At 37.9% G+C, this 15,750-nt stretch overlaps 1 protein-coding gene across 1 annotated transcript in view; it reads right to left on the bottom strand.

Moving 5' to 3' along the window:
• Window positions 1-15,750, bottom strand: part of PAPPA2 (pappalysin 2) — a 258,945-nt gene that overhangs the window by 115,461 nt on the left and 127,734 nt on the right. Inside the window, exons 8-11 of the mRNA XM_044387894.3 lie at window positions 15,111-15,239; window positions 11,537-11,628; window positions 7,858-8,048; window positions 5,803-5,949 (exon numbers count right to left, since the gene is read on the bottom strand). Of these exons, the coding sequence (XP_044243829.3) occupies window positions 5,803-5,949; window positions 7,858-8,048; window positions 11,537-11,628; window positions 15,111-15,239 (559 nt within the window). The remainder of the gene's footprint in view (window positions 1-5,802; window positions 5,950-7,857; window positions 8,049-11,536; window positions 11,629-15,110; window positions 15,240-15,750) is intronic.

The raw sequence follows: 15,750 nt of genomic DNA, 5'->3' as shown, positions 1-15,750 counted from the left end.
TCTACAGAAAAAGTTAAATAGTAATTCTAGAATTAAAAATACAATAACTGAAATTAATAATTTAATAAACAGTTTAATAGCTATTGGAGTAAAAGTTATGATTAGTGAAACAGAAGATATGTCAGCATAAAATAGCCAGACTTCAGCAAGAAAAAAAGGAAAAGAAAAGTAGAAGAAAAAGAAAAAGGAGAAAAGATACACAGCAAAAAGGTCTAAGGTATGTATATCTGGTATCAAGAAAAAGAAGAAAGTGTAAATGGGAAAATAAAGACAGTAAGTCACAGATTCAAAAAGCCTGACAAAGCCTCAGCCAGATATATAAAAAGAAAAAACAGGCCTTGGAACATCACAGTAAAAGTGCTGGAGACAAAACACAAAGAGAATATACTAAAAGCACCAAAGAATAAAGGACATTGCCTTCAAAGTAATATACATCTGATATACAGATGTACAGCTAACTCTCCAAAGAAAGTATGAAAGTGAAAAGGCACTGGAATAACATCTTTAGGCTGATGAAAGAAAACAACTGGCCACTGAGAATGCTATCCCAAGCAGAGATACCTTTTGAAAATGAACGTCAAAAAAAGATGTTTTCAGGAACACAAAAACTGAAAGAATTCATTGCCATCACACTGACATAAAAAGAAATAATACATGGGATTTCTTCAAGCTAAATAAAAATGAGGGAAGCACAGAAATGTAGAAAGGCCTGAAGAGCACTGGACAGGGTAAATATTAGCTATTTTTAAATCATATTAACTTTAAAAAGCCAGGAAGCAGTAGATGGAGGTATTCTAAGGTAGTCACTGGTAATGAAATTATGAGAACTCTAATTCATAGTAGACTCTAAACAGTTAAAGATACATGCTGCAATCTCTAGAATAACCACTTAGAGAAAAAAATAAAAGTATAACTCACAAAGTAATGGAGGGGAAAATCAAATAAAAATTCCTGTTTAATCTAAAAAATAAATAAAAAAGAATAAAGGACATATCGATCAAATGAATAACAAATAGTATGTTAGTAACTTTAAAACTAAACATCTTTAATTACATGCATTCAATGTAATTAGACTGAATACTCCAATTCAAAAATTTAGCCTGAAAAAATAATGGTATATTGATGTCAAACAAATCATGTTAAATATAATTATACAGAAAGATAAAAAAGTAATAGGATGTTAAAAGACACAATATTCAAGTAAAAACAAAAGGCATGACTATACTAATATCATGCAAAGTTTACAGTAAAGCAGGAATATTCTTAGAGGTAAAAAGAGGCATGAGGCATAATGTTAAAACAGATAATCAACCAGGAAGATATAGAAATTTCAAAATTATATACCGACAGTCCTCACTTTGTATATCACAAGTTCCCATATGCACAAGTACCAATTATCACAATTTAATTATATAATACCAGAGTCCCAATGATATGACTTAAATTTCAGTTAGCACAATATATTAATTATAAGTACAGGAAGTACAAACTTCTCTAATGGTCCTTCAATCCACAAATCACTCTGATCAGTAACCAATCACTTCTTTCAAAGTCCATCACTGATTGGTCGCTGTGTATCTGTTATTCAGTTCATGCAGAGACAGAAAAGTGTGTAGCTGTGTTGCCTCCTTGTTTCTCAGTGATAGACCTATATGACATTTTATAAAAATGGGTAATTGAAAGGGGCAATTGGCCAATAAGGATGAAAGTGTAGAAAAGAAACAAAAAGCGATAATGCTGGAGGAGACATGTGAATTAAAGGTAAATAGAGTCATAGAAGAAAAAGCTGATGGGTGGGAATGTCAATTCTGCTGCCAATTTGAGGGACTCTAGATATGCAGCCAGAGGGACTTAGTGAAAGTGAAATTATCAACATAAATGAGAAAAGTGGTTGTGACAAATAGGATGAAGATGTCCTGGAGGAAGTGATGCCAAGAAAAAAATCATATTAAAAGAACTCTCAAAGATATTTCATAACATTGAAATTGCAAAGGATAAATTGTTGGAAGCTGATCCAAACTAAGAAAGCAATATGACAATTCACAAAGGCATAAAAAAAACTGCTAGCTTTGTAATGTAAGTCATATGATGAAAAAGAAAAAAGCCAAGTGCTCTTCAAACTACCTTTGATAACATTTTTACAATGAAAGGGAACACTTTAATTCTTTATGTTTTTAATGTTTTATATTATAATGAACTAAATAAATATCAAATTTTACTATTTAAAAATTTTTCCTTCACACGAGTTTAACATTGTGGCAAAAACTCTGAGTTCATGCAACAAATTATAATTTTTCCTCATTGATTATTAAGTTTGCTTTGCATAATTTCAGCTTGCATGATCATTTTGTGGTTCCATACAAAGTGAGAATTGTGTGTATATTTAATAACATAGCCTCAAAATGTATAAATCAAAAACTGATAAAAAAAAATAAAGGAGAAACAAACCCAAGATTCCAGTGGGAGCTTCTAAAAGTATCACTCATTAACTGATAGTAACAGTGCACAGAATATCAAGAAAGTATATGTATATACATATATATATATGATACAGAAACTTTCAACACGATAATGGGTGAATTTGATTTATCTTAAATACATAGAATGCTCTATCCAATAATTTCAGAGTACATATCCCTTTCAAAGTACATGTAATATTTACCAGTCTTGACCATATGCTGGTCCATAATTCAAGGCTTAACAAATTACAAAGCCATATGGGATATACTCTTAGGCCATAAAAGACTGTAGCTAAGAATCAGAAACAAAAAGGTAACCAGAAAATCCACAAATGTTTAGAAGTTAAAGAGCACACTTTTATATAATGCAGTGGTAAAAAAGAAGAAAGAAAGAAAGAAAGAAAGAAAGAAAGAAAGAAAGAAAGAAAGAAAGAAAGAAAGAAGAAATCAAATGAAAATCAGAAAAACATGTCTGAACGAAGTGATTACAGAAATAAGATATGCGAAACTTTTAGGATGTCACCAAAGCCACACTAGAAGGAAATATATGGCCTTAATGCATATATTAAAAAAGAAAAGAAGCCAAAAATAGTTATCTAAGCATCATCTCAAGTTACTAGAAAAAGAAAAGCAAATTAAATACAAACATAAAATAAAGGAAATAATGAAAATAAGTACACACAAGTATGTTCTTTTTTTCATTATTTCCTTCCTTTTAGGTTTATATATAAACATTCCTTTTATCCATATAGATAGATATAGATACATAGATATGCACATACATAGACTATATATATTTTCTTTGGCTGGTTCTATAAAAGTCTTCAACAAGACTGACCAAAAAATAAATAAATAAAACAGAGAAGCAAAATCCAACAATATCATGAGTGAAAAAAATTTCTAGAGGTGGAAACATTACAAAGAAAATAAGAGAACATTATAGAAAACTTAATGCCAATACACTGAAAATTTTGGGGAAAAATGCATAAATTACTTGAAAAACCCAACCTACCAAAACTGACCTAAGAAGAAATAGAAAACCCAAATTTTTCTACATTTGTTTTAAAATTTTAACTCATAATTTAAAATTTTTCTCAAAGAAAACACAGGATCAGATAGCTTCACTGATGAATACCTCCAAAATTAACACCAACCTGACACAACAGATTCCATAGATCTAGCAAGGAAAGAAACATATTTTAGAAGTCAAACCTAGCCTTCGTCATAAAACCTGATAAAACACTAAAATAAATTTTAAAAATAGGAGCCAACCTCTAATGAACAAAGATGTAAAAAAAACTTAAAATATTAACAAACAGAATCCAAAACTATTGACAAAGGATTACACATCACCTCCAAGTTGTTTTTTTTTTTCCAGGTATGTAAGCTTCGTTTAACATTTAGAAGTTTGTATCAAAGTAAGACTTTGACAGAAGACAACATAATATGATCGACTCACTAGATGTAGAAAAGGCATTTGATAAAACTCAACTCCCTTCTCTCAGAAAACAATAAAATGTTAAGAGAAATTAAGGAAGACTTAAGGAAGGAGTTGAAGGAATATATTAGAAGACTCAATATTTTAAAGAAAAACTCTCCCCAGATTGACTTAATGATTTAATGAAATCCCAATCAAAATTACATCAGGTTTTTTCCCCCCATATGTGGAAATAGAAGCTGATACCAAAATTTACACAAAAATTCAAAGGACCAAGAACAGCTAATGCAATCTGGAATAAAAGGAACAAAGTTTTAGGACTTATATTATCCAATTTTAAGATTGTACCATAATTAATAGTATAATATTGAAGCAAAAATATACAGACCAGTAAAACAAAATATAGAATCAATGAAGGGACCAAAAACATGTTGCTAGTTGACTTATGACAAAGGTGCACAGTGTAACACAGTGGGGAAAAGAAAATTTTAGTTTGAGTAAGAGTGGTTCTAGATGTATTGCATATCCATAGGGGAAAAATTCTTGATCTCTACCTCACACTTTATATAAAAATTCCAGATGGTTTGCAGACTACATATGGAAGGTGAAATAATAACATGTCTAAAAGATAATATAGGAAAGTTTATCTTTGTGACAGGCAAAGATTTCTTAATACCATACATGAAAAGCACTTAACCATAAAGGGAAAGAAGAATAAACTGGACTTTTGTAAAATTTAGAAATTCTATTCATCTAAAGATACCACAAAAAGTAAGAAAAAGTAAGTCACAGTACTGGAACATACTGGAACATAAATAACATATAACCAAAAAAGAATTACATGTGGAATCTTGTAAAGAAATCACATAAATGAAGAAAATGACGGATAACCCAATACAAAATTGGGCAAAAGATTTGAATATGCCCTCCAGGAAAAAAAGAAAAAGGATATACAAATGGCCAATATACATTTAAAAGACTCTAAAACTCATTAGTTGACATGTAAATGCGACTGATGCCTTGGAGAGGACACCTTTATATGCCCACCAGAATGGCTAAAATTAAGACTTGAAATACCAAGTACTGGTAAAAATGTGAAGCATTTGCAATACTCATAAGCCTCTGGTGGGAGTCTAAATTAATATAACCATTGCAGAAGCTTATTTGGAATTTTCTAGTAAAGCTTGTCATCTGCCTACCAATGATCTAGCAGTTCCAAATATACCCAACTATTTATATACATTCACCAAGAGAAATGTACAGAAACATTTATAGTAGAACTATGTGTAATACCATAGAGAAAAACCGTCAATAACCCAAATGTCCATCAATATGGATAAATACATTGTGGGATATGCACACACTGGAATGCTACACAGCCATGGACATCAATTCTACTGTTACACGCAGCAGCATTCTCACAAACAGAATGCTGAGTAACAAAGAATGACACACAAGAGGACACACTCAAGTATTTCACATAAAGTTCAAAAACAGGCAACCTCTGTGATGGCACTAAAAACAGTAGATGCCTCTGTGGTATCATAACTGAGAAGGGCAAGGAGAGCGCTTTACGGGGTGATCATTGCTCTGTTTCTCGATCTGTGTGATAGGTAGAGAGGATGTTCACTCTGTGAAAATGTATGGATCTGTACACTTCTGATATTTGCACTTTTCTGTGTATATGCTACACTTTGATAAATGGATTTACTTACAAAGAAAGAAGCCCAAAATTCAAAAAGAGGTGAAAATAAATCAAAATTTCAGAAACATTCAAAAAAACAAAAGGAAATTTCCTGACAAGCCATTCCAACGTATCATTTTACACACACACACACACACACTCTCTCTCTCTCTCTCTCTCTCTATCCATAGCCTTCACAAAGAACCATTTGGGTCACTTACTTTTAGCCAAACCTCATCCTCTCTCTCCAGGCTACCTTCTGTCTGCTCACTTCTTCTATCCCGAGGTCTATTACCATTGGTGACACAGGGAAACCAGCCAGTAAGGGGATGGTGCTCTGGTGAATCTGGATGATATGATGTACAAATCTGAAATGCAATTTCAACCAAAAATTAAATGTGGAGGGTAAGAGAAAAGTAAAGACAATGAACCTCTGTAGCTCAAAACCAAAATTTTCCTCTCTTTCTGGGTACTTAGTGATTACTGGCAGAAAACTTTCCTCAGTGTAGAAGAATGCTCTCTGCTAGCCTCAGGATGTAACTTACCTGGGTAGAAAAACAGACATGATAACTCTCAGCCCACCGTCAACCCAGAGATCTTGCCCAAGGAACAGTCCTGGCACATTTTAGGGCAACTGCTCCGAGAATTAGCCACAGAAGCCTGTCCAGGATGATTGTTACATCCTTACCAGGCAGGATCCACCAGTCCCGGGAGTGAGGCTACTGAGTCAGGAAGCCATTGAGCATTGCTGGGTCTAGAAGCCAGGGAACAGAAACTCCAGAAAATTTCTCCCACTTTACTTAAGGAAGACAGACAAGCTAGACTACAAGCCACTTCAGGGAGCTGTTACTAACTCAGAATCTTCCAACTCCCCTGGCTTCCTGTCCTTGGGCACCAAGAACTCTTGAAAAGGATGCCAGACTTCACTGAAGAAGTGTGGTAGAAACGGCTACTTGCCTCTCCCATATCCATTTCCCCTTACAGAATTTCTTACTAACAAACTCCAATTTTGTTCAAGATGGCAGTGAATCCAGTTATAAATGCTCATCTCCTCAGACCGCTTACAACTGAGGGTGATGAAGTGATCTGGATATGACCAATAAGATGTTGATGGAAGTCTGTAGTGTTAAACTTCCAGAAAAGCTGCCATGATTTTCCCAATAAAAAGGGAGAGACTGAGTTAGCCTATACCTATTTCCCTGAGAACTTCCCCATCTTCCTGCCTGGAATGCTGACTTCATGCCTGGAAGAATCATCTTATGAAGAGGAGGAACGAAGCTGCAAGCCAAAGATGAAAGAGCTAGAATCTAGAAGATGCTTAGGTCCTTGAGGAATTTCTTGACCTAGAGCACCAGCCCTGGCTGGTTCCTCAATTTCCTGGGGGTGTCTGCTTAAGTATAAAATCCAGTGATTTCATCCTGGCCTAAAATACCTAGAGAGCTTAATCTCACTTCTGTTGAAAGGACGGTATATTGCTTATTGTTATGATAAATGGAAGAGTTTAGTTGGCAATGGATACATCTGGAATAGTACCCAAAAGCCAAAGCCCTTCATCTTTTTTTCAGTATTCAACTATAATTCACAGAAGTCAGTCCGTCAAGTCCTCAGAGGATCTCCTATTTATTTAGGTGGAGATTCATGGAAAATTGTATACCTAAGGATTTATTTTTAGTACTAACTGTAGAATTTCTTTACATTGAGTTATACTTTGATCTTTAATATATTTTAAATTCCATTTGATCCCTGTAATAAACCATTGAGTTAAATGCAAAAGTTACTACTATGACCCATTTTACATATGAAAACATTGGGGCCCAGAGAGGTTAAGTGACCTGTCAAACCTCGCTTAGTAATAATAATAGTAATACCAGTGAATTCAGTATTGTAATCCAAGCATTCTCACTCTTTACCACTTCTTTTTCTTCTTTTAAAATAAATCCTCCCATACACAAAGCTCAAGCGTCATTTCTGATATCTGTACATGTGAGGTTATGAGATGCTCTGAATCTCTTGGAGTCAGCTACTGCACAGCCAAAGACTCCTAGATGAAACCTAGTATGGGTAAGTGGGGTAAGGGGGCAGTAGGGTGGGGGGGAAGATGAGACTTAATTGCCAGCCTAGAAGTGTTTCATTTAACATTACCTTATCCTGAGTTCAGTAGGGACTAAATTTGATGTCAAAGACAGGAGAGAAATGTGAGCCCCCATAAAGCATCTGAGAGAGAGTCACTTGACAATTCTACTCAGCCTTAACTCAATTCTTCTGGCTTGATTTACCATGGAATGAGGTTCTCCTGTTACCAAGGAAGCAGGACACTTCTCGTCTTCATGAGAGGAGTAAGCTTGGGTGGCCCACTGATCCAGGTATCCTTTGGGAGTATAGAGGCCACAGTCTATGATGCTGGTTTCCTTCTCAAAAGGTTCACATATCCCATCTCCCTCATATATGTAACATAGGCTTGGCTCCCCTGCCAAGAAATGTTGTATAACGTTTGAAAAAGTGTTGTCATACATGTCATGTAAAAATCATTACATTTTTTTTCTCTAGTCCAAGAAAGAGAATCCTGCTACTGCCAGCAAGTCTAACGCCCACCCCAAACATGCAGACAACACACACACACATACACGCCCCTAAGGAAGGAGGATTCTTTTTCGTGGGGAGAGGAGTAGAATCCATCTGTATAATAAAAGGTATAGAAAGGGGTGAGATTTGTGAATCAAGAATAGGAAGAAAAAGGTAAGCTGGTTTTTGAAATATTAAAGTAGTTGAGGGATTTGTCTTTCCCTTAGACTTACAACAACCGTGTGGGGTGGGCATTTTTTGTTTGTGTCATACATGGGAAACATTTTGCCAAAGGTCCCTCGTTACATAAGCAACAGAGCTTGGATGGGAGCCAGGCCCACAGAAGGCAGGGTCAGTGGGATCTCCGTCAAGCTGAGGCAGAGCAAACAAGTGAGGAGTGAGGCCGTATGCAAAGCTGCTGGACTGTTGTGAAGCGAGCTTGTATTTCCTGGGCAAGTCCATCCTCACTCCCAGGATAACTCTGCCTAAGTGAACAGTACCGACTACAGATACGTAGCTGGCTTTCTCTAAGTGCGGAAATCTAAGGTGCAATCAGAAAGCCACTTATTAAGTTCTACCGCCTTTCCTACCAAAAGGTAGGACAATGAACATTAGTTAACATGATTCTAATCTGTTTCTACATAAAATAATAGGACATGAAAATAATATCAAGATTTGAAAATCAATCAACATATAGGGACACATTCAGTATCATCATTACTAAAATCTACTGTCCTATGCCATTCTTGTTATCTTCCATTCTTCACAATACCACAGGGATGTTGAAGTGATTTTCAGTGGCTTATCAACATGTAGCTACGAATTATTTTCCTTCATAATTTCTTCCAGTCTAAGACCCTTCTGTGGTAAGTCTGTCTCTACTTGCCAGGAATAAACCAATGCTCCTAGGACTTGGTTCTAAGCCTACTTTGGGTTTTAAACTCCTGCATTCCATCAAATGCATGGCCTTCCCAAATCACTCCCCCAAAGCCAATATATATGTATTTGGAATAACTTTCTCTCTCTCATTTATATGCACGTATATGTATATATACATGTACCTGTGTTCATGTACATAAATATGCATGTTTTATATGTATGTTTGCATGTATTTTATGTATATCTGTATATATTTTTATACTATATTTTATAATGTGTATATATGTTTTGTTTCTCTATTTATAACACAGTGAATGTTTTTTCTTGCTTCTATTTTTTTTTTTTACCATGGACTTAAAATCTTTGCCTGTTTTTCAAGTCCATCTAAAAATAATAGACCACTTTTAAAACGCATTTCACAATAGTTCCTTCAAAACTAATCTTTTTTTAAAAGATTTATTTATTTATTTTAGGGAGAGACAAGTGTGCATGAGCCAGGGTGGGGAGCAAGGGGAGAGGGAGAGAGAGAGAGAAGCAGACTTCCTACTGAGCACGGAGCCTGATGTGGGGCTTGATCTCACAACCCTCAGATCATGACCTGAGCCAAAATCAAGAGTTAGATGCTTAACTAACTTTGTCACCCAAGAACCCCTCTAACCTAATCTTTGGAGAAATAATGGAATAGATGCTTAGCATACTATGAGCTTATTATACAATGAAACAGCAGTCTAACTGTGTAACAGATCATTTTAGCCTTACCCTGTAAAGTTAAAATAATTTAGACACAGTCTTACTGGATTTGGAGGCTAAGGAAATATGAGCCAAATTTATTGGAATCAAATGTGTTAGAAACAAAGCAAGGCGGGCTCTTAAGTCAAATGAGGCTTGAGCTGTAATGGAGAAGACACAGCATTTGGAGAATATATGTGTGCATGTATGTGTGTGTGTGTATTCAACATGAGCCCATTATGTTACCAAAAAACAAAAACAAAAAACAAAAAAGCCCAGAACACAATGCAAACAGAGGTGGCATTAACAAATACTTGTGTACAGAAGAGGGGAGGTAATCGGTTCTGTGTATTCTGCTCAGCCAGACCACATCTGGAGTATTGAATTCCTTTCTGGGCATTGACCACACGAAACATGCCAGGTTAGGGTAAATAGGAAAGGGTCTGGAAACCTAATCACATGAGGGGATGTTTGGATTGGAAAGGAGAATAATGGGGAGGCATTTCAAATATCTGAATGGTAGTCAAATAAAACAGGGAAAAAAATTATCCTCTATAGTTTCATAGCAAGGAAAAAGCACTTGATTAAGCATTAGGCAGCTGAGCTCCAGTGCGGGCCTTGCAGACCTTCGCCGATGCCTGTGGATGAGTCACTACAATGCTCTGAGCCTCAGTTTCCAAACCAGAAAAAGGGAGAAGAATTTTATAACAGATAAAGCCATTCTTCAGTAGAATGGTGCATTTCAAGGTGTGTCCTTCACTGCTAGAAGTATGTAAGCAGGAGCTAGAGGCCCCTCTCTCAAGAACTGGCAGAAGAAATTTCCATATGGGAAGGAAGCTGGACTCCAAATCGTTGTTAGACTGTACATGGGAAGGGATCAGGGTATCTATCAGACTCATGGTACATGGCAGGTACTGAGTATGTTTTATTAGATGGATGGATGGAATACTACTAAGATTCTATAATTTTATGATTCTGCTCCAGACAGCAGGGCCATTTGTGTGTTCTATACAGTATTTAACACCTTAATAAATTATACATAATTATAATCATATCTTACTTTACCTTGAGACTTAGAGGCATTAAAATATTTTTCAATGCACTGCTCTTTCAAATAACTGGCGAATGGTTATGTTCCACAGAAACACTGCAATGTATGCAGATGGGAATTGAAAAAATAATCTATGTTAGAAGCTCACTGATGATGTCTTTAACCAGAACTGGGAGAAGTCTTCTGGACAACCTTCCTGTGAGGCAATAATTTATGACTTTTCCAGGATTAAGCAGCGTTAGGACCCTCTGTCATCTGTCATGATCTAATCTATTAAACACAGCCACCAAGAGATCCCTTGCACTCCCTTTGGCCTAGAATGTTTCCTATGCTGATTTTTGTGTAGGACTTCCATGATTGTACTGTGTGGCTGATGCTCTGATGTTAGACATGAGTACCCAAGAGCAACTGGTAACATTAACCAAGGAGATGGTGTAACCCAGTGGTTTCACATGTAGATTCTAGAGCCTCACTTCCTCGGTTCAAATCCCATATAAGAGAAAGCAAGTTATTTGAACTCTCTATGCCTCAGTTTAGTCTCCTCATACTTAATGGAGGGACTAAATGAAATACTATATGTCAAACAGCTAACACCTGACACACAGCAGACACATCCAATGTCATTATTATTAGCATCCTGCTATATGTTATAGGATATCAAAAGCTAAGGGAAGTACAACACAGAGACACCTGCAGAAATAGGACATAAGCCTAGGGGGTGCTCCTCAACCCACCTGCACAGTGGAAGCCTTCCTCCAGCTGGCATGCCCTTGAGCAGCCATCTCCGCTCAGAAGGTCGCCATCATCACACTCTTCTCCCAGGCTCCTGGAAGATAGAAATACACATTCTTATATGCATACACGTATAAAATAATTGTTCTTGTTTAGTTACCATTATTTTAAATTCTTAAAATTCCCAATTATATATTAAGGAGTACAAGTTGGAGAAAAACAGGAGTTAAAAAAATGCTTTTATAGAAAAAGTAGCTCGTGGCTCAGAAACCTCTAGGGGATCCACGAGGGTCCTGCCCGTGTTTCCGGTGGACGGCATTAAGGTAGAAAATGCACACTGACCCTATGATGAGTGAAATCTTAGAAATAGCTGGTTTGGTGAGGAAGAAACCTGCCTATGTGTGGTTCTGTTCTCTATTCATTTTTACCTGATATTTCCTTATGTTTTCATTGTTTTATTCTATCTAGATGCAGTTGTTGTTAAAGTTAGGATTTTGTAGAACTGAAAGCTCCTGTTTTATGTACCAAGAGACCCAGCAGCCTGATTGCTGCCAGGTCTCAGTCCAGGGCAAAGCAAAGGCTCGGTCCTGGTCCTCACTCCCTACCATCACCTGGTGGCAGCTACCATATATTGCAGGGCAGAAATGAATACTGGGAGAAGAAAAATGTCATTGTTTTGTTTTGAACCTCAAATGCTGACACAGCTGATGACTAATTTGGATTGGGGTGGGAGAGTTAGTTTAGACTGAGGGCTACAGGAAGCATATTATGAGAACAAAACGGATAACACAGATGTGGTCATTGCAAAATGCATTGAGGGTTGGAGACCCTGGGTGGCTCAGTTGGTTGAGCGGCTCAGGTCCTGATCTTGGTGACCTGGAATCTAGCCCTGGGTCAGGCTTTGTGCTCAGCAGGGAGTCTGCTGGAGATTCTCTCCCTCTCCCTTTTCCCCTGCCCCTCCCCTCCACTCACTCTCTCTCGCTCTCTCATTCTCTCAAATAAATAAATAAATCTTTAAAACAATGGCTTGAGGGTTACCATTTTTTTCTTCCTGACTTTGCACCATGTCCAAAACAGACACATATTTTAACTCAAGTAGATAAAGAGTGTTGGCATACTAATGTGATTTCGGACCCAGGACATGACTAACCATTGTTTAAAGTGTACCTCCTCACAGGGATGGGGTGAAGACTAAGTAATTAGATATGAGACTGCTTTAAGATGAATTAAAAGCATGCTACAAATGCAATTATATAATGATATTTTAAATGGTAGGATGCAAATGGAGAAAAGATAACAGAGCTATGAAAAACATGATTGAAGAAATTAACGAAACTTCAAATTCATTTTTATTTTGAAGATAATCTCAACAGCTAATACGAGCATGTGGTGTATCATCTCAGGCACTGCTGCCCCGTGGAAACAGGAGAGCCATATGTAACATCCTTGATTTTCTAGTAGTCACATTTAAAAGAAAGAAACAGGTGAAATTAGTTTTAATACCACATTTCATCTAACTCAATATATCCAAGATAGTCATTTCCATATGTAATCAGTATAAAAATTATTAATGAAAGACATTACATACTTTCTTATGCATCCTACATCTTTAAAATCTGACGTATATTTTTCACTTACAACACATCTGAGTTCAAACACTTGATCTGTATTTAAATTCACCTACCCAAGTTGTTCCAAATATACTTAAAAGTTTTCTGATAACTGAATCAAGTTTTTAAATTAAATTTACATTACTGAAAATTAAATAAAATTCAGTTTCTTAGCTGCATTCGCCACATTTCAAAGGCTCGACAGCATATGTGCTGAGATGCCCCACACTGAACAGATTGAGATGATTACTTCCAAGTGAATGCAGCTCACAAGTTCAGGGCCTGCACTCTGTTTGGTGGTCTTACTGCAGTGTTATCCAACATGACAAAAAAATTTATTAACATCAGGGCCTCAGGATGACTTCTGGGGGATCTGTGATTCCCTTAGATTGAAACTATACATTTCTCAAGTTTAAAACAGTGGGTTCAACGATTCGTGCTTCTCCTTGTTGTGTATGTCGTGGAGGGCCTCCAGCTGAGACAAAGCTACAATTCACAGGTACCTTCCCACTGGAGGGCAGAACTACGTGTGACTCTTTACGGAGACGGAATACAGACAGAAGCGTAAAGGAGCGTTTGGATGAGGAGTCTTGTGAGGCCCAGTGAGCAAGCAGCTGGTGCTTCAGGTGAAGCTGCTTCGAGGCACAGGAGAGAATGTGTAAGAGCAAGTTAGGAAGACGGTTCTTCCACCCTGCCTGCCCCAGACCCCCAGCAGATGTGGCATCCGGGGGCCTCAAGGTGGCCTCCACCAGAGAACTGCTGTAGGAGAGGCTACAACACAGGGCAGAGTGTTTTGCTCAAGGAGGGCTCTGGCTGGGTAGTAACGGTAACCAAGGCGCCAAACACTGTAAGTGGCAGGTGGCAGACTTAGAAAGAGGCAGCCAGAGCAGCGACAGCAACGACAGCAGCCCGAGTTACTCTGTGCGCATGTGAGGCATCCCCAACTGAGATGGAGGAAGGGGGCTGGAAAGCTGAGACTGGGTGAGGCAGAAGGTGGCAGCCAACCAGCAAGGTCTGGGTGTTAGCAAGGTTTGGCTTACACCAAAGGTTAAAAATCCTAGAAGATCAAGAGAAGCAGCAGTGTATTGATTGCTAAATGATGGGAAAGGATCTCAAGAAAGGCTACAGAAGTCTGTCTATTAGGGCCTCAGGATACTATGTATTTTCACCTAGTCTGGGAAATCAAAAATAGGCCATCTTACTAGGATGCAGCATCGAACACAAATCACGGTGCCTGGCCATCCAGCCTCCTACTCCCCCAGCTCTCTATATTAGGTTCGATAAGCATTCAGGACAGGTGAATATAGGGCGACTGGTGGGACATGGGAATCTTCAGTGCTAGATTTGGGAAAGTCCCAGATAAACCAGACTGAATTAGTCACCTAAGCTGATATCACAAAAGGGCAACAGAAAGAGGAACATGGTATGTTCAGAAGCCAAAGTAGTGATTTCATCTCTACCTTGGCAGTTTTAGAGAATGGATGTAAATTACATTACAGTCAGGTCTTCTAGGGGCCAAATGAGCCAGTGAAGCTCAGAAAGCTACACTGACTTTCCTCAGGTCACACAGCCCCTTAGTAGCATAGGACAGGCCGCTGACCCAAAAGATACACCCACATTGTCTTTTAGCATCATCTGACAAGTAACCTTCTCCCCAGTAAACTCCTTCTCTCAATCACTGCCCAGCAGCTGTCCTTTGAAATCTTAAGAGCTGCCCTCAACCCCAAATCAGCCCCAATATCTCAGTATCCTGTGGGTGAGCTCTAAATAAAAGTGAGCTTCTCCTTACGTAAGATGTGGGTGACCTCTCAAGATCACTACCAGGTCCTAGATCTTGTTCAATACTAGAATCACACAGTGCCCCCAATTTCCAGAACAAGTCAAACTAAAACTCAAGATTAACCCTCCTGGTCTGAGCCAGGCAGGGCAATCCTTGCTCACACATTCCCATGCTCCCGATACTCACCCTGCCACTTTCCCATCTCCACAGTAAGGAGCTCCGTGGATATGGCTCAGCGGAGGTGAAGGTTCTCCCAGTTCTGTCCCAGCTCCAGCTTGAACTTGGTATCGATACACCTGCCCAGGTGTGACCTCCCTGTGGAAACCAATGAGCTGTGACCATCCAGAAAGTGAGACGTTGCCCTCAGTCTTTTGCAGATGGCTTACAGGAATTTAAAGATATTTGTGGGGAACATCAATGTTAAACATATGCCACGTTATGTGAAACAGAGATCAGGGCAGAGTCTTACGCAGCAGCAGAATGTCTGAAAGCACATTGGTTTCTATATTCCTAGTATGTTCCACATAGTGATCATGCAATAAACACTGGCTGAAATCCCGCTGAATTAACTAACGGTCCTGCCCAGTCTACGAGGATGGCATCTCAAGTATACCTTTATTGTGTTAAAAAATCAACAAGCAACTACTGGAAAACTAGTCTTCTGTATCCTTGAAGTAATCAAAGAAACTGAAGTGGAAGCTGCAGTGTTTGGACTCAGCAAGGCCCTACCTGGCCCTGCAGATCAGTTTTCTCGTCTCTCAAGAGAATTCTTATCTTAAAGACACTAAGTCCTTAGAGGGAAGAATGAACTGTCTCCCAGAAGGAG

Source organism: Ursus arctos, unplaced genomic scaffold, assembly GCF_023065955.2.
Source record: "Ursus arctos isolate Adak ecotype North America unplaced genomic scaffold, UrsArc2.0 scaffold_2, whole genome shotgun sequence".
Classification (NCBI taxonomy): domain Eukaryota; kingdom Metazoa; phylum Chordata; class Mammalia; order Carnivora; family Ursidae; genus Ursus; species Ursus arctos.
This window is presented reverse-complemented; position numbering and strand designations above follow the sequence as displayed.